Genomic DNA, 26,931 nt, shown 5'->3' with positions numbered 1-26,931 from the left:
CAAAAACCCAGAAGACAGCTAAATGCAGCACTAACCTTTTATGATCTTCATCAGATGACAACCCTAGGACATTATGTTATACAATACATGCATGTTTTGTTCAATCAAGTTCATATTTACATCAAAAAACAGCTTTTCACATTAGCATGTGACGTTCAGAACTAGCATACCCCCCGCAAACTTCCGGGGAATTCGCTAACATTTTACTAAATTACTCACGATAAACGTTCACAAAAAGCATAACAATTATTTTAAGAATTATAGATACAGACCTCCTCTATGCACTCGATATGTCCGATTTTAAAATAGCTTTTTGGTGAAAGCACATTTTGCAATATTCTAAGTACATAGCCCAGGCATCACGGGCTAGCTATTTAGACACCCGGCAAGTTTAGCACTCACCAATATCAGCTTTACTATTATAAAAGTTTCATTACCTTTTGTTGTCTTCGTCAGAATGCACTCCCAGGACTGCTACTTCAATAACAAATGTTGGTTTGGTCCAAAATAATCCATCGTTATATCCGAATAGCGGCGTTTTGTTCGTATGCGTTCCAGACACTATCCGAAATGGTAAAGAAGGGTCGTGCGCATGGCGCAATTCGTGACAAAAAAAATCTAAATATTCCATTACCGTACTTCGAAGCATGTCAACCGCTGTTTAAAATCAATTTTTACGCCATTTTTCTCGTAGAAAAGCGATAATATTCCGACAGGGAATCTCCTTTTCGGCAAACAGAGGAAAAAATCACAAAGGCGGGGGCGGTCGGGTCACACGCCTAAGCCCAGAGTCCCTTGATCGGCCACTTGAGAAAGGCGATAATGTGTTTCAGCCTGGGGCTGGGATGACGACATTCTGTTTTTTCCCGGGCTCTGAGCGCCTATGGACGACGTAGGAAGTGTCACGTTAGAGCAGAGATCCTTAGTAAAAGATAGAGATGGAAAAGAAGTTCAAGAAATGGTCAGACAGGCCACTTCCTGTAAAGGAATCTCTCAGGTTTTGACCTGCCATTTGAGTTCTGTTATACTCACAGACACCATTCAAACAGTTTTAGAAACTTTAGGGTGTTTTCTATCCATATGTAATAAGTATATGCATATTCTAGTTACTGGGTAGGAGTGGTAACCAGATTAAATCGGGTATGTTTTTTATCCAGCCGTGAAAATACTGCCCCCTAGCCATAACAGGTTAAGAAAGGAATTGATGTTTATGGTTAAGTACAGTCGTGCAACGATTGTGCATTTTTCACAAATGCGCTTTTGTTAAATCATCCCCCGTTTGGCGAAGTTGGCTGTCTTTGTTAGGAAGAAATAGTCTTCACACAGTTCACAACGAGCCAGGCGGCCCAAACTGCTGCATATACCCTGACTCTGTTGCAAGAGAAGTGACACAATTTTCCTAGTTAAAAGAAATTCACGTTAGCAGGCAATATTAACTAAATATGCAGGTAAAAATATATATACTTGTGTATTGATTTTAAGAAAGGCATTGATGTTTATGGTTAGGTACACGTTGGAGCAACGACAGTCCTTTTTCGCGAATGCGCACCGCATCGATTATATGCAACGCAGGACACGCTAGATAAACTAGTAATATCATCAACCATGTGTAGTTAACTAGTGATTATGATTGATTGATTGATTGTTTTTTATAAGATAAGTTTAATGCTAGCTAGCAACTTACCTTGGATTCTTACTGCATTCGCGTAACAGGCAGGCTCCTCGTGGAGTGCAATGTAAGGCAGGTGGTTAGAGCGTTGGACTAGTTAACCGTAAGGTTGCAAGATTGAATCCCCGAGCTGACAAGGTACAAATCTGTCTTTCTGCCCCTGAACAAGGCAGTTAACCCACCGTTCCTAGGCCATCATTGAAAATAAGAATGTGTTCTTAACTGACTTGCCTAGTTAAATAAAAATAAAAAAATAATAAAATAAATAAATCTGCCAAATCGGTGCCCAAAAATACCGATGTCCGATTGTTATGAAAACTTGCAATCGGCCCTAATTAATCGGTCATTCTGATTAATCGGTCGACCTCTAATTTCATCTACACCCGTTGCTGACAGATGTATAAAATTGAGCACACAGCCATGCGATCTCCATGGACAAACATTGGCAGTAGAATGGCCCGTTCTGTAGAGCTCAGTGACTTTCAACGTGGCACCGTCATAGGATGCCACATTTCCAACAAGTCAGTTCTTAAAATGTCTGACCTGATAGAGCTGTCCGGGTCAACTGTAAGTGTTATTGTGAAGTGGAAACGTCTAGGAGCAACAACGACTCTGGAAGCAACGTCAGCACTCTGGAAGCAACGTCAGCACAAGAACTGTTCGTCTGGAGCTTCATGAAATGGGTTTCCATGGCCGAGCAACTCCACATAAGCCTAAGATCATCATGCGCAATGCCCAGCTGGAGTGGTGTAAAGCTCACTGCCATTGGACTCTGGAGCAGTGGAAACGTGTTCTCTGGAGTGATGAATCACGCTTGACCATCTGGCAGTCTGACAGAAGAATCTGGGTTTGGCGGATGCCAAGAGAACGCTACCTGCCCCAATGCATAGTGCCAACTGTAAAGTTTGGTGAAGGAGGAATAATGGTTTGGGGCTGTTTTTCATGGTTCAGGTTAGACGCCTTCGGTCCAGTAAAAGGAAATCTTAACGCTACAGCATACAATGACATTCTAGACGATTCTGTGCTTCCAACTTTGTGGGGAAGGCCCTTTCCTGTTTCAGCATGGCAATGCCCCTGTGCACGAAGCGAGGTCTGTACAGAAATGGTTTGTCAAATCGGTGTGGAAGAACTTGACTGGCCTGCACAGAGCCCTGACCTCAACCACGTCGAATGAGATGTTCGACGAGCGGGTTTCCATATACTTTTGGCCGTGTAATGTACATAGACCATGAAACATATGTGGTTGATATTTTTGGCGAACAGTGTTTTTTTTGATTTCCTGAGAATTGTTCGTGAAATGTATGAATGGTAGTTAATTTACCCATAAGGAGGGATACCAAATGTTAGTTAAGATTTACTCATACATTAATAATGAAATGTGAAAACTGTTTTGGATGCATCCCAAATAACATTCCATTCCCTAGCTACTTAGTGCACTACTGTTCAATCAAAAGTACATAGGGAATAGGGTGTCATTTCAAATCAAATCAAATTTTATTGGTCACATACACATGGTTAGCAGATGTATTGCGAGTGTAGCGAAATGCTTGTGTTTCTAGTTCCGACAGTGCAGAAATATCTAACACGTAATCTAACAATTCCACAACAACTACCTAATACACACACATCTAAGTAAGGAATGGAATAAGAATATATACATATAAATATATGGATGAGCAATGACAGAGCGGCGTAGGCAAGAGGCACTAGATGGTATCAAATACAGTATATATATATGAGATGAGTAATATAAGATATGTAAACATTATTAAAGTGGCATTATTAAAGTGACTATTGATCCAATGACTTCAAGTCTGTATATAGGCAGCAGCCTCACTGTGTTAGTGATGGCTATTTAACAGTCTGATGGCCTTGAGATAGAAGCTATTTTTCAGTCTCTCGGTCACATCTTTGATATACCTGTACAGACCTCGCCTTCTGGGTGGTAGCGGGGTGAACTGGCAATGGTTTGGGTGGTTGTTGTCCTTGATGATCTTTTTGGCCTTCCTGTGACATTGGATGCTGTAGGTATCCTGGAGGGAAGGTAGTTTGCCTCCGGTGATGCGTTGTGCAGACCACACCACCCTCTGGAGAGCCCTGCGGTTATGGGCAGTGCAGTTGCCGTACCAGGCAGTGATGCAGCCCGACAGGATGCTCTCAATTGTGCATCTGTAAAAGTTTGTGAGGGTTTTAGGTGACAAGCCAAATTTCTTCAGCCTCCTGAGGTTGAAGAGGCACTGTTGCGCCTTCTTCACCACACTCTCTGTGTGGGTGGGCCATTTCAGTTTGTCCGTGATGTGGAAGAACTTGACTGGCCTGCACAGAGCCCTGACCTCAACCACATCGAATGAAATGTTCGACGAGCGGGTTTCCACATACTTTCGGCCGTGCAATGTACATAGACCATGAAACATATGTGGTTGATATTTTTGGCGAACAGTGTTTTTTTTTGATTTCCTGAGAATTGTTCGTGAAATGTATGAATGGTAGTTAATTTACCCATAAGGAGGGATACCAAATGGTAGTTACGATTTACTCATACATTAATGAAATGTGAAAACTGTTTTGGAGGTGTTGGAGGTGTGCATGGCCACGCAGTCATTGGTGAACAGGGATTACAGGAGGGTGCTGAGCATGTACCCTTGTGGGGCCCTAGTGTTGAGGACCAGCGAAGTGGAGATGTTGTTTCCTACCTTCACCATCTGGGGGTGGCCCGTCAGGAAATCCAGGACCCAATTGCACAGGGCGGGGTTGAGACCCAGGACCTCAAGCTTAATGATGAGCTTGGAGGGTACTATGGTGTTGAATGCAGAGCTGTAGTCAATGAACAGCATTCTTACATAGGTATTCCTCGTGTCCAGGTGAGATTGTGCAGTGTGATGGCGATTGGATCACCTGTGGACCTATTGGGGTGGTACGCAAATTGAAGTGGGTCTAGGGTGGCAGGTAAGGTGGAGGTGATATGATCCTTGACTAGTTTCTCAAAGCACTTCATGATGCCAGAAGTGAGTGCTACGGGGCGATAGTCATTTAGTTCAGTTACCTTTGCATTCTTGGGTACAGGAACAAAGGTGGCCATCTTGAAGCATGTGGGGGACTGCAGACTGGGATAGGGAGAGATTGAATATTTTCGTAAACACACCAGCCAGCATGCTCTGAGGACACTGCTAGGGATGCTCTCTGGGCCGGCAGCCTTGCGAGGGTTAACACGTTTAACCTCTATGGGCTATGTGGGACGCAAGCGTCCCACCCCTGGTACACCCTATCAACAACAGGTGAAATATCAAGAGCGCCAAATTTGAAAACAATTAAATGTCATAATTCAAATTTCTCAAACATACAACTATCTTACACCCTTTGAAAGATAAACATCGCCTTAATCTAACCACGTTGTCCGATTTCAAAAAGGCTTTACGGCAAAAGCATAAAGTTAGATTATGATAGGAGAGTACATTGACAATAGCTGTGTGTAATGTTTTGTCAATTCAAAGACAGGCGTCACCAAAAGCAGAAAACCAGCTAAAATGATGCACTAACCTTTGACAATCTCCATCAGATGACACTCCTAGGACATTATGTTACACAATGCATGCATTTTTTGTTCTATCAAGTTCATATTTATATCCAAAAACAGCGTTTTACTATGGCGTTGATGTTGAGGAAATCGTTTCCCTCCAATAACCGCCAGTCAAGCAGCACAACAAATTAAATAATTACTATTCGAAAACAGTGGTAAAATATTATATTGTCATTCAAAGAATTATAGATTTACATCTCTTGAACGCAACCGGATTGCCAGATTTAAAAATAACCTTACTGGGAAATCACACTTTGCAATAATCTGAGCACTGCGCCCAGAAAAATACGCTTTGCGATACAGACTAACCGCCATGTTGGAGAGATCTAAAATCGAAAATACTACGTAAATAATCCATTACCTTTGATTCTCTTCATCAGATGTCACTTCCAGGAATCCCAGGTCCATAACAAATGTAGTTTTGTTCGAAAAAGCTCATAATTTATGTCCAAAAAGCTCCGTGTTGTTAGCACATGATCTATGCTCGCCGGACTTGTCTTCATAAACGAGGGGGAAAAAAATATTTACGTTCGTTCAAACATGTCAAACGTTGTATAGCATAAATCATTAGTGCCTTTTTTAACCAGAACATGAATAATATTCAAGGCGGATGATTTCATTCTCTTTTAAAACGTATTGGAACGAGAGTACCCAACATGAACTTGCGCGCCAGAGTCTAATCGGCCACCACCGTTCCAAGGCTCTTGTTCGTTCAGTTCTCACAGTATAAGACTCAAAACACTTTCTAAAGACTGGTGACATCTAGTGGAAGCCATAGGAAGTGCTCAACAATTAATAAGCCCCTGTGTGTTTCAATGGCATAGGCTTAAAGGTAATTCAACACATCAGGTATCCACTTCCTGTCAGAATTTGTCTCAGGGTTTTGACTGCCATATGAGTTCTGTTATACTTACAGACACCATTCAAACAGTTTTAGAAAATTCAGAGTGTTTTCTATCCAAACCTGAACAATAATATGCATATTCTAGCTTCTGAGTTGGTGTAGGAGGCAGTTAAAAATGGGCACATATTTTTTTCAAAATTCTCAATACTGCCCCCTAGCCCCAAGAGGTTTTAAATGTCTTACTTACTTACTTACGTTGACCACGGAGAAGGAGAGCACACGTTGTCCTTGGTAGGTGGCACTGTATTATCCTCAAACTGGGCAAAGAAGGTGTTTAGTTTGTGTGGAAGCAAGACGTCGATGTCTGACGTGGCTGGTTTTCTTTTTGTAGTCCTTGATTGTCTGTTGACCCTGCCACATACGTCTTGTGTCTGAGCCGTTGATTTGTGACTCCACTTTGTCTCTATACTGACATTTCACCTTGTTTGATTGCCTTACTGAGGGAATAACTACACTGTTTGTATTCAGTCATATTCCCAGTAGACTTTCCATGGTTAAATGCAGTGGTTCGCGCTTTCAGTTTTGTGTGAATGCCGCCATCTATCCATGGTTTCTGGTTAGGGTAGGTTTTAATAGTCATAGTGGATACAACATCTCCTATGCACTTCCTTATAAACTCACTCACCGAATCAGCGTATAAATCGATATTATTCTCTGTGGCTTTGAACATATCCCAGTCCACGTGATCAAAACAATCTTGAAGTGTGGATTCCGATTGGTCAGACCAGCATTGAATTGTCCTTGTCACGGGTACATCCTGTTTGAGTTTCTGCCTATCGGAAGGGAGGAGCAAAATGGAGTCGTGATCAGATTTGCCGAAGGGAGGGCGGGGGAGGGCCTTGTATGCATCGCGGAAGTTAGAGTTGCAGTGATCCAGAGTTTTGCCAGCGCGAGTACTACAATCAATATGCTGATAGAATTTAGGTAGCCTTGTTCTCAAATTTGCTTTGTTAAAATCCCCAGCTACAATAAATGCAGCCTCAGGATGTATGGTTTCCAGTTTGCATAATGTCCAGTGAAGTTCCTTGAGGGCCGTCGTGGTATGGGCTTGAAGGGGGATATACATAGCTGTGACAATAACCGACGAGAATTCTCTTGGGAGATAATACGGTTGGCATTTGATTGTGAGGAATTCTAGGTCAGGTGAACAAAAGGACTTGAGTTCCTGTATGTTGTTACGATTACACCATGAGTCGGTAATCATGAAACATACACCCCCCCTTCTTCTTCCCAGAGAGATGTTTATTTCTGTCGGCGCGACGCACAAAGAATCCCGGTGGCAGTACCGACTCCGACAGCAAATTCCGAGAGAGTCATGTTTCCGTGAAACAGAGTATGTTACAATCCCTGATGTCTCTCTGGAAAGCAACCCTTGCCCTAATTTCATCTACCTTGTTATCTATAGACTGGACATTAGTGAGTAATATATTCGGAAGCGGTGGGTAGTGTGTGTGCCTCCGAAGTCTGACCAGAAGGCCGCACCGTCTACGGCGACGTTGTTTTGGGTCAGCCTCTGGAATCAGTTCAGATGCCCTGGGTGGTTCGGACAAAGGATCCGCTTCAGGAAAGTCGTACTCCTGGTCATAGTGCTGGTAAGTTGACTTCACTCTGATATTCAATAGTTCTTCCCGGCTGTATGCAATAACACTTAAGATTTTCTGGGCCACCAGTGTTAGAAATAATACATTTAAAAAAAATACTTCAACGTTTCCTAAGGACTGTCGGCGCCATCTTTGGAATGCAACCTCAGTCTTTTGGGACGCAACCTCAGTCTCCGGTTTAATCATTGGGCTTTCTCCAGAATAATAAATCATCAAATGGCGTACATCAATATGGTTGTTGGATCTTGGATGGCATATTTTGATGCATAGAACAGCAACATTTCTAGTCCTGACTTGCTTTTTTCCCTGTGACCCAGACTTAAATGTAGTAATGAGTTATATAGCTGTCAAATGTGTCATAAGCAAACATCATGATTGATGTTAAGACTGTGGACCTTACAGTTGATGGATAGCACTGAATAGTGGAAACTGTGAGAAGCCCTCAGAGCTTCAGAGAAGTTGTAATTTATGAGTGAGGAACTGTGCTGGAGGCTTCTAAAAGTGAGAGAGACACATGAAGGTGCTTTCCTCCATGAGATTGTTGAAAGATGCTTCACAGATCTCACCTCTCTCCACAATGTGGCAGAAAATTATTCTGCCTTTTCTACTATTCTCACTCTCGCCTCTCAAAAGAAGCTATTTACCAATTGACCGCATCTCCACAAGAAAGGCGCCGCTTGAATATGTGCAATACAAGTACAATTTTTTCAAAGATGATTTTGGTTGAACAGTTAAATCTGTTAATTTGTTGAAAAATCCAGAAAGAGAAAGCTATGTAATGCATCATTAGAGAATCTTGACACACAGACACACACACACACACACACACACACACACACACACACACACACACACACACACACACACACACACACACACCCTAGTAACGTCATAACTAGGTTGTGGTGGTCACTATGATTTATTCAACTGTAGTAATGTTCAACGCCTTTAGGACTCATGTGAAGAGACTCTCATTCCATTATTTACCCTCAGAGTGAGTGTTTAAAAAATATATATATATATTTCACCTTTATTTAACTAGGCAAGTCAGTTAAGAACACATTCTTATTTTCAATGATGGCCTAGGAACGGTGGGTTAACTGCCTTGTTCAGGGGCAGAACGACAGATTTTTACCTTGTCAGCTCGGGGATTCATTTTTGCAACCTTCCGGTTACTAGTCCAACGCTCTAACCACCTGCCTTACATTGCACTCCACGAGGAGCCTGCGTGGCAGGCTGACTACCTGTTACGCAAGGGCAGCAAGAAGCCAAGGTAAGTTGCTAGCTATCATTAAACTTAACTTATAAAAAACAATCAATCTTAACATAATTACTAGTTTATCTAGCGTGTCCTGCGTTGCATATAATCGATGCGGTGCCTACTTCGACAAACGGGTGATGATTTAACAAAAGCGCATTTGCAAAAAAAGCACTGTCGTTGCACCAAGGTACCTAACCATAAACATCAATGCCTTTCTTTAAAATCAATACACAAGTATTTATTTTTAAACCTGCATATTTAGTTAATATTGCCTGCTAACATGAATTTCTTATAACTAGGGCAATTGTGTCACTTCTCTTGCATTCCGTGCAAGCAGTCAGGGTATATGCAGCAGTTTGGCACCTGGCTCAAACTGTGTGAAGTCCATTTATTCCTAAAAAAGGCCGTAATTAATTTGCCAGAATTGTACATAATTATGACATAACATTGAAGGTTGTACAATGTAACAGCAATATTTAGACTTAGGGATGCCATCCGTTAGATAAAATACGGAACGGCTCCGTATTTTACTGAAAGAATAAACGTTTTGTTTTCGAGATGATAGTTTCTGGATTCGACCATTTTAATGACCTAAGGCTTGTATTTCTGTGTGTTATTATGTTATAATTAAGTCTATGATTTGATAGAGCAGTCTGACTGAGCGATGGTAGGCAACAGCAGGCTCGTAAGCATTCATTCAAAGAGCACTTTCGTGTGTTTTCCAGCAGCTCTTCCAATGCTTCAAGCATTCGCTGTTTATGACTTCAAACCTATCAACTCCCGAGATTAGGCTGGTGTAACCGATGTGAAATGGCTAGCTAGTTAGCGGGGTGCACGCTAATATCGTTTCAATCGGTGACTTTACTTGCTCTGAGACTTGGAGTAGTTGTTCCCCTTGCTCTGCATGGGTAACGCTGCTTCGAGGGTGGCTGTTGTCGATGTGTTCCTGGTTTGAGCCCAGGTAGGAGCGAGGAGAGGGACGGAAGCTATACCATTACACTGGCAATACTAAAGTGCCTATAAGAACATCTAATCGTCAAAGGTATATGAAATACAAATCGTATAGAGAGAAATAGTCCTATAATTCCTATATCCTATAATATCTACAACCTAAAACTTCTTACCTGGGAATATTGAAGACTCATGTTAAAAGGAACCACCAGCTTTCATATGTTCTCATGTTCTGAGCAAGGAACTTAAACGTTAGCTTTTTTTACATGGCACATATTGCACTTTTACTTTCTTCTCCAACACTTGGTTTTTGCATTATTTAAACCAAATTGAACATGTTTCATTATTTATTTGAGGCTAATTGATAGTATTTATGTATTATATTAAGTTAAAATAAGTGTTAATTCAGTATTGTTGTAATTGTCATTATTACAAATAAATAAAAAAATCGTCCGATTAATCGGTATCTGCTTTTCTGTGGTCCTCCAATAATCGGTATCGGGATCGGCGGTGAAAAATCATAATCAGTCAACCTCTAGTTTGTACTGCAGGATGCACATTTCTGCTTGAAAAAGCTAGCCTTAGCTATCCTAACTGCCTGTGTATATTTGTTCCTAACTTCCCTGAAAAGTTGCATATCACAGGGGCTATTCGATGCTAATGCAGAACGCCACAGGATGTTTTTGTGCTGGTCAAGGGCAGACAGGATAACAACAAAAAAATCCAGAAAAACGCATGTCAAAAATGTTATACATTGATTTGCATTTTAATGAGGGTAATAAGTATTTGACCCCCTCTCAATCAGAAAGATTTCTGGTTCCCATGTGTCTTTTATACAGGTAACGAGCTGAGATTAGGAGCACACTCTTAAAGGGACCAAGACCAAAGAGCTCTCCAAGGATGTCAGGGACAAGATTGTAGACCTACACAAGGCTGGAATGGGCTACAAGACCATCGCCAAGCAGCTTGGTGAGAAGGTGACAACAGTTGGTGCAATTATTCACAAATGAAAGAAACACAAAAGAACTGTCAATCTCTCTCTGCCTGGGGCTCCATGCAAGATCTCACCTCGTGGAGTTGCAATGATCATGAGAACGGTGAGGAATCAGCCCAGAACTACACGGGAGGATCTTGTCAATGATCTCAAGGCAGCTGGGACCATAGTCACCAAGAAAACAATTGGTAACACACTACGCCGTGAAGGACTGAAATCCTGCAGCGCCCGCAAGGTCCCCCTGCTCAAGAAAGCACATATACATGCCCGTCTGAAGTTTGCCAATGAACATCTGAATGATTCAGAGGACAACTGGGTGAAAGTGTTGTGGTCAGATGAGACCAAAATGGAGCTCTTTGGCATCAACTCAACTCGCCGTGTTTGGAGGAGGAGGAATTCTGCCTATGACCCCAAGAACACCGTCAAACATGGAGGTGGAAACATTAAGCTTTGGGGGTGTTTTTCTGCTAAGACAGGACAACTTCACCGCATCAAAGGGACGATGGACGGGGCCATGTACCGTCAAATCTTGGGTGAGAACCTCCTTCCCTCAGCCAGGGCATTGAAAATGGGTCGTGGATGGGTATTCCAGCATGACAATGACCCAAAACACACGGCCAAGGCAACAAAGGAGTGGCTCAAGAAGAAGCACATTAAGGTCCTGGAGTGGCCTAGCCACTGTGGAGGGAGCTGAAGGTTCGAGTTGCCAAAGGTTCGAGTTGCCAAACATCAGCCTCGAAACCTTAATGACTTGGAGAAGATCTGCAAAGAGGAGTGGGACAAAATCCCTCCTGAGATGTGTGCAAACCTGGTGGCCAACTACAAGAAACGTCTGACCTCTGTGATTGCCAACGAGAGTTTTGCCACCAAGTGCTAAGTCATGTTTTGCAGAGGGGTCAAATACTTATTTCCCTCATTAAAATGCAAATCAATTTATAACATTTTTGACATGCGTTTTTCTGGATTTTTTTGTTGTTATTCTGTCTCTCACTGTTCAAATAAACCTACCATTAAAATTATAGACTGATCATTTCTTTGTCAGTGGGCAAACGTACAAAATCAGCAGGGGATCAAATACTTTTTCCCTCACTGTAGCAGCACGAGCTCTGAAGATAGATGGGGGGGCAATCAATTCACATATGGTGTCGAGGGCACAGCTGGGGGCAGAGGGTGGTCTATAGCAAGCGGAAACGGTGAGAAACTTGTTTCTGGAAAGGTGAATTTTTAGAAGTAGATGCTCGAATTGTTTGGGTACAGACCTGGATATTAAGACAAAACGCTGCAGGCTATCTTTGCAGTAGATTGCAACTCCGCCCCCTTTTTCAGTTCTATCTTGTCGGAAAATGTTATTGTTAGGGATGGAGATTTCAGGGTTTTTGGTGGTCTTCCTAAGCCAGGATTCAGACACAGCTAGGACATTCGGGTTGGCAGAGTGTCCTAAAGCAGTGAATAAAACAAAACTTAGGGAGGAGGCTTCTAATGTTAACATGCATGAAACCAAGGCTTTTACAGTTACAGAAGTCAACAAATGAGAGCGCCTGGGAAATGGGAGTGGAGCTAGGCACTGCAGGGCCTGGATTAACCTCTACATCACCAGAGAAACAGAGGAGGAGTAGGATAAGGGTATTGCTAAAGGCTATAAGAACTGGTAGTCTAGTACGTTTGGAACAGAGTAAAAGGAGCAGGTTTCTGGGAATGGTAGAATAGATTCAAGGCATAATGTACATTCAAAGGTATGGCAGGATGTGAATACAGTGGAGGTAAACCTATGCATTGAGTGACGATGAGAGAGATATTGTCTCTAGAAACATTATTTAAACCAGGTGAGGTCACCGCTTGTGTGGGAGGTGGAAATAAAGGGTTAGCTAAGGCGTATTGACCAGGGCTAGAGGCTCTACAGTGAAATAAGGCAACAATCACTAACCAAAACAGCGATGGACAAGGCATATTGACATTAGGGAGAGGCATGCGTAGCCAAGTGATCATAGGGGTCCAGTGAGTAGCTCGGCGGGCTGGAGACACGGCAATTCAGACAGCTAGCGGGCCGGGGCTAGCAAGCTAGCAATAGGGCCTTAGAGGGACGTCGCGACCGAAGAAGTCTGTTGTAGCCCCCTCGTGCTGTTACGTCGGTAGACCAGTCGTGATTGATCAGCAGACTGTGGTAAAGGGGTGCAGGCCAATTGGCAAAATAGGTATAGTGGCCAAAGAATTTGTCCGATGGGCCTCTTTAGCTAACAGTCTGATATGCTCTAGACAGCCAGCGGGCCGCAGCTATCAGGCTAGCAGATGTGCATTCAGGGGACGTCGCGACGGATTAGCCAGTGGATTAGCCGTGTCGGCAGTAAAAGCGGTCCAGGCCAATTGGCAAAATAGGTATTGTAGCCCAAGGAGTGGCTGATGGACCTCTTCGGCTAGCCGGGGGAGATGGGCCTACAAAGGCTAGCTCCAGGCTAATTGGTTCTTGCCTAGCTCCAGGCTAATTGGTTCTTGCTTCGGGACAGAGACGTTAGCCAGGAGTGGCCACTCGGATAGCAGCTTACTAGCTGCGATGATCCAGGTGAAAAGGTTCAGAACTTGCAGTAGGAATCCGGAGATATGGAGAAAAATACGTCCAATTTGTTCTGGTTTGAGTCGCGCTGTGCATACTGGCAAGAGTTGTCCGGGCTATAGGTTAGCTGATGACCGCTGACTACTAGCTAGTAGCTAGTTAGTTGGCTAGCTTCTGTTGGGGGTTCCGGTTCAAAAGTAAAGAAAATAGGAGATTCGTACCACATTGGGTGAGGCGGATTGCAGGAGAGTATGTTGAAGTTGAGATTAAGAAAAATAAATATATGTGAAGAAAAAAATATATAAAAAGATCTATACACAGGACACGACAAGACGAGGACAAAGACGTCTGACTGCTACGCCATCTTGGAATACTTGCGTGAGAGAGTGATGAAAAAGCGTTACTTGAGAAACATAGCACTTTAATTTGTTTGTTTAGTGTGGCCCTATCAGTTAGACTCATTTTATGACCCTCTTATGATAGACAACATCCTCCCTAGTTGAAAGTTGATAGGAGATCCTCACCTGCCCCATTTCTAGGGCGAAGCCGGTGAGGCCATACCATGAACTCACTTAGCATGATGTTAGCTTTTGTTAACTGATACTGATACTCTGTGTCAGGCCCCTATGCAACACCCCCTCCTCCGCCTAACCCTCCTCCGCTCTGGAGGGAGGCAGGGTGCCGATGGCGTCATGCCCTGTGTGTATTAACGTTATGTTAACGTTGTGTCAACGTTACACGGTTTTATTTGAAGGAGTGCAGATGTCCAGAAAGACAAATGTTCAACATTTATAAACTTTATTTGGCCATCATCTTTGGCTCTGAGGTGAGTGATGATAGCTATTTTTCAGAGGTAAAAAATGGGAATGCTGTGTGGATTGCCTTGGGGCCGTGTTTTATGTTTCTCTCACTCTCTAAATGATGAAGGAAATAGGACATTACCTCCAGGACCGTAGGTGATTGAGAGACAGAAACAAATGAAGTGCAAAGCCTTCCCTTCAAGCTGATGTGATATCCAATTCAAATGGCAAACAAATTATATGGTTTGAATGGTTGGGTTAGTAAGGGGGATTGGAGTGTCCCAGTGTTCGACTTCAGGCTATAGAAGTGTACGTTATGATAAGTTGGTCACCTATTTTGCCACCCTATCAGATTGATATGAAAAACTCCATTGATATGAAAAACTCCACTTTTCAAAGAAGAAACGAGGAGAAATGGGCCAGAAAGAAGGTAGAACAACCAAATAATAGGTAGATACATCAATTGGATTCTAAGAATATTTTGAAGATAAATACACAACGTATAGGATGAGAGGATGAGAGTACTAAAAACGAAATATAGTACTAATGGTCAATAGGGAATTGTCAATGTAAATAGGAGTTGGTTTTCAGATCAACAGCTGTTTAGAATCTGTGGAATGTCACTCCTGAACTCAGAGCTACGTGTGCTACGTTCTGTACATTTAGTCGGGAGCAGGATACTTGTTATTTGGCCATTGGCCCAGTTGTACTGCAAGGACTTCTGATTGGTCAACCCCAGGCTAGGGTGGGGGGTTATAAATGGCATCCTGTTCCTTTGTTCTGTAGAGAAAAGCTGAGGAGACTGAAAATCTACCTCCCAGCGTAACATCTGATTTGTCCTTCTCAAATAAACCTATTTTTCTGCCCCTGATTTGCTTTGGAGTTTGTGTTATTGAAGAATAACATCAACTGCTAACAGGATGGACATGGATTGTTTTTGATTGTTTAATACAGTAATATTTCGTAGCAGACATGTTCCTGTCAGACAGTAGTAACCTGCCATTGACAGAAAGGATTATACCTGCAGGCGTTAAGTTTATTGTCACATTTAAGTGTATTTATGTTTCGCTGACTCATCTTGTCTGTTGTCTGTTGTTTACCCAGGGGGCCTCAGCTCCTTTAGACAGAACCACCAGCGCCTGTGTGACCACTCCCTCCACCTCCACGAGAGCCTGGACGCCAGCATGGGCGTCAGTGAGGCCTCCGGCCACACGGGGGCGCTACCTCACTCCATGTCCCTGCCCTCCACGCCGGACATCGAGAATGCCGACCTGACGCCAATTCTGCCCTTCCTCTACTTGGGCAATGAGCACGACGCGCAGGACGCCCACACGCTGCAGCGTTATAACATCAGCTTCGTGCTTAACGTTACCACCCACCTGCCGCTCTACCATTACGATACGGGTCTCTTCAGCTACAAGCGGCTGCCCGCTACCGACAGCAACAAGCAGAACCTGCGCCAATACTTTGAGGAGGCTTTTGAATTCATCGGTACGTGGGAAATTTTTCCAAGACTAGTCAGTGCATGGCGGCTTGGCCCACATGAAAAAGTACTATATTGTGTACAATGGTAGGAATACTATAGTATTCACTGTACTGTTTTTGCTGACTTTACTGTAGAATACTGTAGTATTTATAGTTTGATATAGTATAAATACTGCAGTATTTTTTTGTTTGTATATACTATAGTAATTACTGTTGTGTTTTTGCGGACTGAAGTATACTGTAGTGTCTTTATACTTTAGGATTTACTGTAGTGTTTTTGGGGACATTACTGTCGTATTTACTAAAGTGTTTTTGTTTTATTATCTTTGACATAGAAGTGGAGACTTTCTCCTTGAGAAAATCTACTGGAGAAATACTAAAATAGCAAATTTTCCATAACAGACAGACAGACGGACGGGCGGGCGGGCGGGCGGGAAGGAAGGAAGGACTGGGTTCTGAACGGAGAGTTTAGTACTCTACTCTTTTCTATGACCTGTAGGGAACACAGTATATGGTCTATATTTGGCATGTAGGTTTTTCACTAACAGGTAGCACAAATTGGGATATGGGGGAGGGGAATTGGCAAGGTATATGCAAATTAAATACTGCAGCATTTACCATAGTAAAACATATATAGTGTTTTTGAGGACATTTCTGTTGTATTTACTACAGTGTTTTTTGTGTGGATAATACTGTAGTATTCTATACTATACTACAAAATTATATACTAAGTACTACACATAATTGAGGGATACTAATGTATAGTATTCTAAAATATGCTATAGTTTACTGTAGTATTCTATAGTAAACTGTAGTATTTCTTATTTGGGTGGGTGCACAGTAGAAGTTTACAACACATTTAGGAACACCTTCCTAATATTTAGTTGTACCCCATTTTGCCATCAGAGCAGCCTCAATTCTTTGGGGCATGGACTCTACAAAGTGTCGAAAGCGTTCCACAGGGATGCTGGCCCATGTTGACTCCAATGCTTCCCACAGTTGTGTCAAGTTGGATGGATGTCCTTTGGGTGGTGAACAATTCTTGATACACACGGGAAACTGTTGAGCATGAAAAACCCAGCAAGGTTGCAGTTCTTGACACACTCAAACCTGGCATCTACTACCATACCCCGTTCAAAGGCACTTCAATATTTTGTCTTGCCCATTCACCCTCACAATCCATGTCTCAGTTTTCTCAAGGCTTAAAAATCCTTCTTTAACCTGTGTCCTCCCCTTCATCTACACTGATTGAAGTGGATTTAACAAGTGACATCAATAAGGGATCATAGCTTTCACCTGGATTCACCTGGTCAGTCTAGTCATGGAAAGAGCATAACGCATTGTAGACTCAGTGAATAGGGCAGAGCAGGGCAGGGGTTGCAGTTGGTGGCAGTGGTGGGATCTCATTGAATCGATTCAGTTGTATTATTTATTTTCAGGCCATATTATGATTGGAATAAGTCAGTGATTTAGCTTGGTTGATACATATTCAAATGGCTTGTTTTTATCGATCAGAGGCTGTGTAGGTTGTCGGACTTTGGAAATTATGGATTTGTTAGCTCTACAGTTAGTATAACGTATGCACAGTGTAGGTTTTGAGTGAGCGGACTGCAGGGAAAAATATGACACATTAGTTACATAACTAAAACATTAATGTGATGTTGTCGAAGTCTATTTTGTACTACTGCATGTTTTATGTTGCTATGATGAGTTCTATTCTAAAGAGCCTAAAATTATTATCTGTTTCTGTTGAAGTCTATTTTGTACAATGTTTCATATGCTTTAGCACTAAAACGCTCCTAAAAGTCTCCTAAAATGCTCCTCTCTTTCCTTTCTTCAGAGGAAGCACAGCAAGCAGGGATGGGCCTCTTGATCCACTGCCAGGCGGGTGTGTCTCGCTCGGCCACCATTGTCATCGCCTACCTGATGAAGCACACCTGGATGACCATGACAGACGCCTACAAGTTCGTCAAGACCCGGCGGCCCATCATCTCACCCAACCTTAACTTCATGGGCCAGCTGCTTGAGTTCGAGGAGGACTTGAACAACGGTGTCACGCCGCGCATCCTCACGCCAAAGCTCATTGGGGTGGAGACCATGGTTTAGGAGGACACCCACCATTCCTGTTTTAGGAGGACATCCAACAGGCTACTCTTAAAGGCTGATTCTGAGAGAGAAATCTTTATTTCAGAATCTCCTAATCATGCTCTTTTGGGACTGTCACAGGGGTGCCAAAGTTCTTGAGATGAGATACGCCAAAAAATCCCAGCTGTTCCGAACTGGCCGGCTTCCCGGAGGATCTGAAGTGTTGGGGAGAGAAAACGGTCAGTGGGAAGCTGTCTGTGCATGACAACGGAGGAGCAAAAACATGGAAGGAAAGGAAAATAGATTAACTATTTCGAGAGAAAAAAACACCATGTTCTGTGGGGACTGAGCAATTTAGTAGTTAGAGAAACTGAACTCTTCAGGCTCACACTGTGCTGTGGCTCATGGTTAATGTTGCAGGCAGGCTGGGGCCGAGCTGGCCGAGGCAGTGCCTATCAGAAAAGATGAAGACTTGTTTGGTGTGTTGATGTTCTTGTTCTATTTTTATACAGGAGTTTATGGGAGTGACCATGACAAGCCCAAAGTGGCTTACTGTGCAATAATTTCTGAGTGGACTGCGCCTGAGAGCTTGATATTATGTGTATATATGGGTATTCAATGACGATTAAACATTTCCAGCTCGCTGCTGATTTGACATGAAGTAACTTTTTTTTTTAATTTTTTTATTGTTGTTGTCAATTCCGTATTTTTTGGCACATACAATTGAGCTGTTACATTTGGCACAAATTAGATTGACAAAATAGTTATATATTTTTTGAAGTGTCTCAGTTGTGTGTGTATATTTGTTTCATTCTGTTTACTCTTCAAAAATACTATACATGAAAACATTCACTTTGTCTGCAATTTTTGTTTTCCAACTGAGTTTTTCCATTGCCCATCACCATCAACCATACCATTTGTTTTTAGTAATACATTTACTGCCATAAAGAGCTTTGTACCACAAGTTTACTGAAAGCAGATAATATTGCTCCTCAAACAAAATGGTGGTTATCCTGTTTTAAGTATTACTTCAGTTGTAAAGTAGATTTGAGGACTATTCTGTGCTTCTTTTGAAATAATTTACCCTCGCTTCTAACTTGTCCCTCTTTTAATGTAGGGTCTAACCTCTCCAGATATATGTTGGTATAGTTGTCCTTATAGTGTATGTTAATACATTTACCCTGTCTCTGAATGTGACCGAGTATGATTTACTACATTACAAAATAACACAGCTCTGAGATGACCTTGAATTGGGCCTCTGGCATCAAATGAGACATTGTATCAAGGGTCATGGTTAAAAGTCAGAACTGTCGTAGAAGGAAGGTACTGTAACCCCTTTCTAATATTTTGAAACCTCCCAGTCCTGCCTCTAAGCTAACGGGGAGCTCTTGTTCTGCCACCTCGTGTAACACCAAGCTCAGTACTAGTGCCTCTATCTATGCCTTAACTAACACCTATCGTTTCTCCACTGGATCTTTTTGCGGCACTGTACAGTACAGGCCATCATCGCATGCAGACAGAAGCAGCCGTTCAGGCTGGGGTCGACTACACGGCCTGCGGATGCAAACCAAACCTTCAGCAGCAGCAGTCAACTCTGTGATACATTCAAAAGGATATTAAGGCAGTTTGCACACATTTTCACTTCAAAGAGCCTGTCACAGCATTTGTTTTAAAACCAAATTTCACTAATGGAATCTGTGCTGCTTTGGTTTTTAAGGCTATTAGGCCTTTAGATAATGTGTATTTTAAAATGACTTTGATCTGGTGCTAAATCTGATAATTGAGATCCTGAGCAACTTATAGTCTAGGCCTCTTCCACGCAGGCTGTGCTGAAGCAGAACATTCTGTTATGATGGTTGTGTGTGTGACCCCGCGCTGAGCTTTTGAATCTCATCAAAGACGAGTCACTGAAATGTTTCCTTGCATAATGCATGCTGTTTCAAACAAGGCGATGTGTAGCCACTTAGCTGCTAATTATATTGATGCTCAGTTTTGGCCCCAACTAGCGTTAGCATTAGCGTTAGTGTGACAACTCAAACAATGGTAGATTATACAACGAAAGACAAAACAGGGTCGTATTCAATAAGGCATGCAATGTTTCAAAATATTCGCAACAGAAAATGGAAATTAAAGTTTTCATTGGATAAGGGGGTCCGGCGCACAAGGGGGTCCAAAATTGGGCGGGATAACTCAATATACTTTAAAATGACTAAAACCAAATCAAAACTGTGGAAATTCGAATGGACCTACATTTATACAGTTTCTTGACTGTATCCAGCTCGCTAATATTCACCAAAATTAAAACTAGATAGTCAGGGAGTATTGAACATTTGAAGAAAAAAAAAACGATGGATAGATTCAAATTTTGGATAGATGCAAATTTAGATGCAAATTTTTTTGCCGTGGAAATATAACACATTTTCAGTGCGGCACTCTGGATCTCGTTGAAGACCGCCCCGGGCAAATTTTTTGGGACATCCCTGATTTAGTGCTTGATGAATACGACCCAGAAACAAAGACAAAACATGGAGTCATATACTAGTGTCTGAATAAATTAGGAAAAGTATACTTAAATATGCTTTGCACACGCAATCATAATATTTGTGTGGCAGTGTCCTTGGGGTTTGAACTGAAGTTACTTTGCATATAGATTATATACATACTGTTGCTACTGCTGCACCCCAAACCTCATGATTATTCATCGTATAGTCCTCTCAAGAAAACATTTGAGAGTTGAGGGAGACTACAAGACAAAGTAAGCAAATTGAGGTGCTCTTTAGGAGATTGCACAGCTAAAGAGAGTACAAAGCATTTATCTATCCACAAAATATGTATGTATAGGGGTAATAAATTATATTTTTTGAATTCTCACCTATTCTTCCTGTCTTCAGTTGCTATGATCATTTACAGTACATTGGTGTATATTGGTGCTATACAATCACTGTACGTGGATATGACAGGTCTTCAAAAGTTTACCACACGTTTGTAGCTTATACATTTACAGTATATGAAATGATAACCATCTGCAAAAAAAGTACACATCTGAACCAATTAAGTAAAAAATATAAACCCCCATTTCTCTTCCACTGGTTCCTAAACCTGTTCCCTATCGGCACATCTTTGCTTTTCATTTGTAATTACAGTCTTGTATTTGATTGATAAATGTAACTGTTGTACATTCTTCTTCTCTGGTTGGAAAACAAACGGTTTATGAGAGACGCTCATAACTCTCTACTGTCTGTCCAATTTTGCTCGATGACTGTGGATGTCGAGCTTTTATGCCTCGTTCCAAATGGCACCCAATATCAGCGATTTGGGGGATTTTAGTTTCTTGTTAAAAAATACTAAAATGACCAGGAATTCAGCTAAAATGTGTTTACTTTAGGACATCTGTTCCCAAGTATTCTCACAAATTGAAAAATCGTATCCCAATGTAATCAATATGTTAAATTATTGTTCTTTTCAAATGCAATCTCTTTTTGGGTTTAGCTGTGGTCAATTTGCAGTTTACAAATTATTCAAATTATGTTCTGGCCCCCCGACCATCCGCTCTGACAAAAATCAGCCCGCGGCTGAATCTATTTGCCTACCCATGCCCTACATAGTGCACTTCTTTTGGTTAGACTTGTCGAAAGTAGTGCATTAAATAGAGAATAGGTTGCCATTTGGGAGGCAACTTTTGTGTCTCTCGCTAAGGCGGTTTTGAGTGACAGCTCCCTGAAAGGGATTCCGGTGTATGGCTTTTATTTGGAAAGACACCTCTGTATTAGAACCATATAAAACTGTCATATTTGATTTGGGACTGTTTATGGTTAGACCCGTTTAAGAGTTTCTGCTTTGGGCTCGGAGACTCTGGGGAGAACAGGGGGGTCACTATACAAGTGTATGTACTTTAACAGTGAGTGTGTCTATACTTCCACAGTTAAAGCATATACTCTATATTCACAACTTTTCTATGCATACATTTATATCCATTACTATTTTTGCACTGACCTATGGATGGACAGCTGGATTTTATTTTTTCACAAAGGGTGCTATTATAATGGAGGCCTTCTCCCGGACAACACCTTTTTGCATGACCTGCTTAATATTCCACCCTATGACGGATCTATGACTATAAACCTCTCCTCCTCTCTATTCTTAAACAGTTGTGGTTTAAGCGCTGTAATTTTGTAATCCTTCCCTACTTGTAAGGTTTAAAATAAACCGAGGCTAAAAGTTTTATCTGGGGTTGCGTGTGTTTTTGTGTCTGTAAAAATGTTTACGTGTTTTCTTCCTTTTGATTCCATTTCCTGGTTGCATTGACTGCAAGCACACACATTTTGGGTAAATATTTTATTGTTATGTACATTATAACCCAGCAACAACAATAACAACAACAGTTTCACCACAGTGTAACACTACCACACAGTCCATAAAGAGTGGCACTATTCCCAGTTATCCCAGCCTACTGAAATGTGAATAGTCACGTCGCCGCTGCACCGAAGCAGAGTTGTGAATTATTTGCACTCGTCCATTGAACCTTGTGTCACATAGCTGCAGGACTTATGGGCCTATATTTACTCCAAACCTGCAGGAATCCACTGCTGCATGGCTAGGGGGAATAGGGGGGTTTGATTAACACAGAACGGGTCAAGTTCCCTCCATAGGAACAGGCCCAGAAATAGTTTTTAGTGTTGTTTCTAATTACGAGTGATGAGCGGCCCTGCCTCATTAATCCTTTCCTTTCAGCACTGGGCAGGCCGGCGGCACCAGAATAGCCCTGATCTTAGCGCTGCTGCATGCACGCCACTCCCTCCCTGCTCCCCACTCCCCGGCCCTGGCTACGCTTCATGGACGTATTAGGAAAGGTAGGCTCTCCCAGCTCTGGGCCCAAGAGGATGGCCTATCTCTTGGACACACACACACAATATAAACACACACACATACATTCTGTACACTTGCGTACTGTAAATAGGCATATACACACACACACTCACACACAAACAAACACATGCACATGCGCCCACACACACACTCAAACACACATAGCTACATACACAATAGGCGGACGGTGGCACCTTAATTGGGGAGGAGGGGCTGATAGTAATGGTTGAAATGTGATCAAAGGAATAGCATTAAACCCATCAAACACATGGTTTCCGTGTTCCATTTACTGCATTCCAGCCATTATTAAGAGTCGTCCCCTCAGCAGCCTCCTGTGACGTACACACACAGTTGTATACACTCTGCTGCCCCCCAGCCAGAGGACTCAGAAATAAACCAGGGAGGATGTTTCAGTTTGAGCCCTGCTGCACTGGTAATTGTCAAAACAGTTTCCTGTGTCATAGGAGGGATGAAATCAACCTACTCGCACAATATCCCTTCAAGCCTGGATAAAATACTGTAACACAAATACTGCAACTGCTCTCTAAGGTGCTGCTTGCCAAAGCTAAACTATGCTCCCTAAAAACTAGAATCCTTCAACATTTTTATACTATGGCCTGATGAGATAACTGAGAACTGGATTGTGGAGGCCAGGTCATCTGATGCAGCACTCCATCACTCTCCTTCTTGGTAAAATAGCCCTTACATAGCCTGGAGGTGTGTTGGGTCATTGTCCTGTTGAAAAACACATGATAGTCCCACTAAGCCCAAACCAGATGGGATGGCATATCGCTGCAGAGTGCTGTGGTAGCCATGCTGGTTAAGTGTGCCTTGAATTCGAAATAAATCACAGACAGTGTGTCACCAGCAAAGCACCCCCACACCATAACATCTCCTCCTCCATTATTTACCGTGGGAAATACACATGCGGAGGTCATCTGTTCACCCACACCGCATCTCACAAAGACACGGGGGTTGGAACCAAAAACATCCAATTTGGACTCCAGACCAAAGGACAAATTTCCACCGGTCTAATGTCTAACATTTATTTGGGCTGCAATTTCTGGGGCTGGTACAGTAACTCTAATGAACTTATGGTCTGGGTCTCTGGGATTTTCATTCCTGTGGCGGTCCTCATGAGAGCCAATTTCATCATAACGCTTGATGGTTTTTGCGACTTTCAAAGTTCTTGACATTTTCTGTATTGACTGACCATCATGTATTAAAGTAGTGATGGACTGTCATTTCTCTTTGCTTATTTGAGCTGTTCTTGCCATAATATGGACTTGGTCTTTTACCAAATAGGGCTATCTTCTCTATACCACCCTTACCTTGTCACAATACAACTGATTGGCTCAAACACATTAAGAAGGAAAGAAATTCCACAAATTCACTTTTAAGAAGGCACACCTGTTAATTGAAATGCATTGCAGTTGACATTGCAATCCAGGTATATAAAGCTCTTAGAGATTTACCCAGATAGACTCATAGCTGTAATCGCTACCAAAGGTGATTATAACATGTATTTACTCAGTGGGTTGAATACTTATGTAATCAAGATATGTTAGTGTTTATGTTATAGTTATTTTTACAATTGTTCAATTTTTTTGTCTAGATTGTTGGCAAAAAATCCCACATCAATACATTTTCATCACACCTTGTAAGACAACAAAATGTGGAAACAGTAAAGGGGTGTGAATACTTTCTGAAGGCATTGTACAACATGAAATAACCAAAAACATACCAAAAACAAACAAAAGCATTTTTTATTTGTGAAAATAACATCAAATTGGTCATAAAAACAGTGTAGACATTGTTAATGTTGTAAATGACTATTGTAGCTGGAAACGGCAGTTTTTTATGGAATATCTACATAGGCGTACAGAGGCCCATTATCAGCAATGTGTTCCAATTGAGTGTTGTGTTAGCTAATCCAAGTTTATCATTTTAAAAGGCTAATTGATCATTAGAAAACCCTTTTGCAATTATGTTAGCACAGCTGAAAACTGCTGTGCTGATAAAAGAATCAAGAAAACTGGCCTTCTTTAGACTAGTTGAGTATCTGGAGAATCAGCATTTGTGGGTTCGATTACAGGCACAAAATGGTCAGAAACGAAGAACTTTCTTCTGAATCTCGACAGTCTATTCTTGTTCTGAGAAATGAAGGTTATTCCATGCGAGAAATTGCCAAGAAACTGAAGATCTCGTACAACTCTGTGAACTACTCCTTTCACAGAACAACGCAAACTGGCTCTAACCAGAATAGAAAGAGGAGTGGGAGGCCCCGGTGCACAACTGAGCAAGAGGACAAGTACATTACATTGTCTAGTTTGAGAAACAGATGCGTCACAAGTCCTCATCTGGCAGCTTCATTAAATAGTACCCACAAAACACCAGTCTCAATGTCAACAGTGAAGAGGTGACTCCGGGATGCTGGCCTTCTAGGCAGAGTTCCTCTGTCCAGTGTCTGTGTTATTTTGCCCATCGTAATCTTTTCTTTTCATTGGCCAGTCTGAGATATGGCTTTTTCTTTGCAACTCGGAGCATCCCGGAGTCGCCTCTTCACTGTTGAACAAAGCCATCACCTACAGAGAAATAAACCTGGAGAAGTGCCCCCTAAGCAAGCTGGTCCTGGGGCTCTGTTCACAAACACAAACAGACCCCACAGAGCCCCAGGACAGGAACCCAATTCAAGCAAATTATGAGAAAACAAAAAGAGAATTACCTGACACATTGGAAAGAATTTACCAAAAAACTGAGCAAACTACAATGCTATTTGGATCCTAAACAGAGAATAGACAGTGGCAGAATACCTGACCACTGTGACTGGCCCAAAATTAAGGAAATATCTGACAAAATTAAGGAAAAAATAGCCTTGTAATTGAAAATGGCCAACGGAGGTATACCTGGCTCTCAAGAGAAGACAGTGTATGTGCACACTGCCCACAAAATGAGGTGGAAACTGAGCTGCACTTCCTAACCTCTTGCCAAATGTATGACCATACAGTGAGGGAAAAAAGTATTTGATCCCCTGCTGATTTTGTACATTTGCCCACTGACAAAGAAATGATCAGTCTATAATTTTAATGGTAGGTTTATTTGAACAGTGAGAGACAGAATAACAAAAAAAGTCCAGAAAAACGCATGTCAAAAATGTTATAAAATGATTTGCATTTTAATGAGGGAAATAAGTATTTGACCCCTCTGCAAAACATGACTTAGTACTTGGTGGCAAAACCCTTGTTGGCAATCACAGAGGTCAGACGTTTCTTGTAGTTGGCCACCAGGTTTGCACACATCTCAGGAGGGATTTTGTCCCACTCCTCTTTGCAGATCTTCTCCAAGTCATTAAGGTTTCGAGGCTGACGTTTGGCAACTCAAACCTTCAGCTCCCTCCACAGATTTTCTATGATTTTCTATTTCTAACATCTCTAGGGCCAGTGGGACGATTTCGTCCCACCTACGTAACAGCCAGTGGAATCCCGTGGCGCGTTATTCAAATACCTTAGAAATGCTATTACTTCAATTTCTCAAACATATTACTATTTTACACCATTTTAAAGACAAGACTCTCGTTAATCTAACCACACTGTCCGATTTCAAAAAGGCTTTACAACGAAAGCAAAACATTAGATTATGTCAGCAGAGTACCCAGCCAGAAATAATCAGACACCCATTTTTCAAGCTAGCATATAATGTCACATAAACCCAAACCACAGCTAAATGCAGCACTAACCTTTGATGATCTTCATCAGATGACAATCCTAGGACATTATGTTATACAATACATGCATGTTTTGTTCAATGAAGTTCATATTTATATCAAAAACCAGCTTTTTACATTAGCATGTGACGTTCAGAACTAGCATACCCCCCGCAAACTTCCGGTGAATTTACTAAATTACTCACGATAAACGTTCACAAAAAGCATAACAATTATTTAAAGAATTATAGATACAGAACTCCTCTATGCACTCGATATGTCCGATTTTAAAATAGCTTTTCGGTGAAAGCACATTTTGCAATATTCTAAGTAGATAGCCCGGCATCACAGGGCTAGCTATTTAGACACCCAGCAAGTTTAGCCCTCACCAAAGTCAGATTTACTATAAGAAAAATGTTATTACCTTTGCTGTTGCTACTCCTGCCCAGTAACTAGAATATGCATATAATTATTGGCTTTGGATAGA

The 26,931-nt window shown here is 41.9% G+C and overlaps 1 protein-coding gene and 1 non-coding gene across 3 annotated transcripts in view; one reads left to right on the top strand and one right to left on the bottom strand.

Annotated features, from left to right (window-relative positions):
• The window catches only part of LOC106607590 (dual specificity protein phosphatase 10), a 28,153-nt gene extending 6,056 nt beyond the window's left edge, over window positions 1–22,097 (top strand). For both annotated transcript variants that reach the window (XM_014204673.2, XM_014204672.2), the window contains exons 3-4: window positions 15,410–15,796; window positions 17,631–22,097. In XM_014204673.2, the coding sequence (XP_014060148.1) occupies window positions 15,410–15,796; window positions 17,631–17,896 (653 nt within the window). In that variant the 3' untranslated portion in view covers window positions 17,897–22,097. The remainder of the gene's footprint in view (window positions 1–15,409; window positions 15,797–17,630) is intronic.
• LOC123743598 (U7 small nuclear RNA) lies at window positions 16,130–16,184 on the bottom strand. Its single transcript, XR_006770454.1, has one exon. It is a non-coding gene; the product is annotated as a U7 small nuclear RNA (small nuclear RNA).
• Window positions 22,098–26,931: the final 4,834 nt, after the last annotated feature.

This window comes from Salmo salar, chromosome ssa06 (assembly GCF_905237065.1).
Source record: "Salmo salar chromosome ssa06, Ssal_v3.1, whole genome shotgun sequence".
In the NCBI taxonomy this organism is placed as follows: Eukaryota; Metazoa; Chordata; class Actinopteri; order Salmoniformes; family Salmonidae; genus Salmo; species Salmo salar.
Note: the sequence above shows the minus strand (reverse complement) of the source record. Positions and strands in the feature narration are given on the sequence as shown.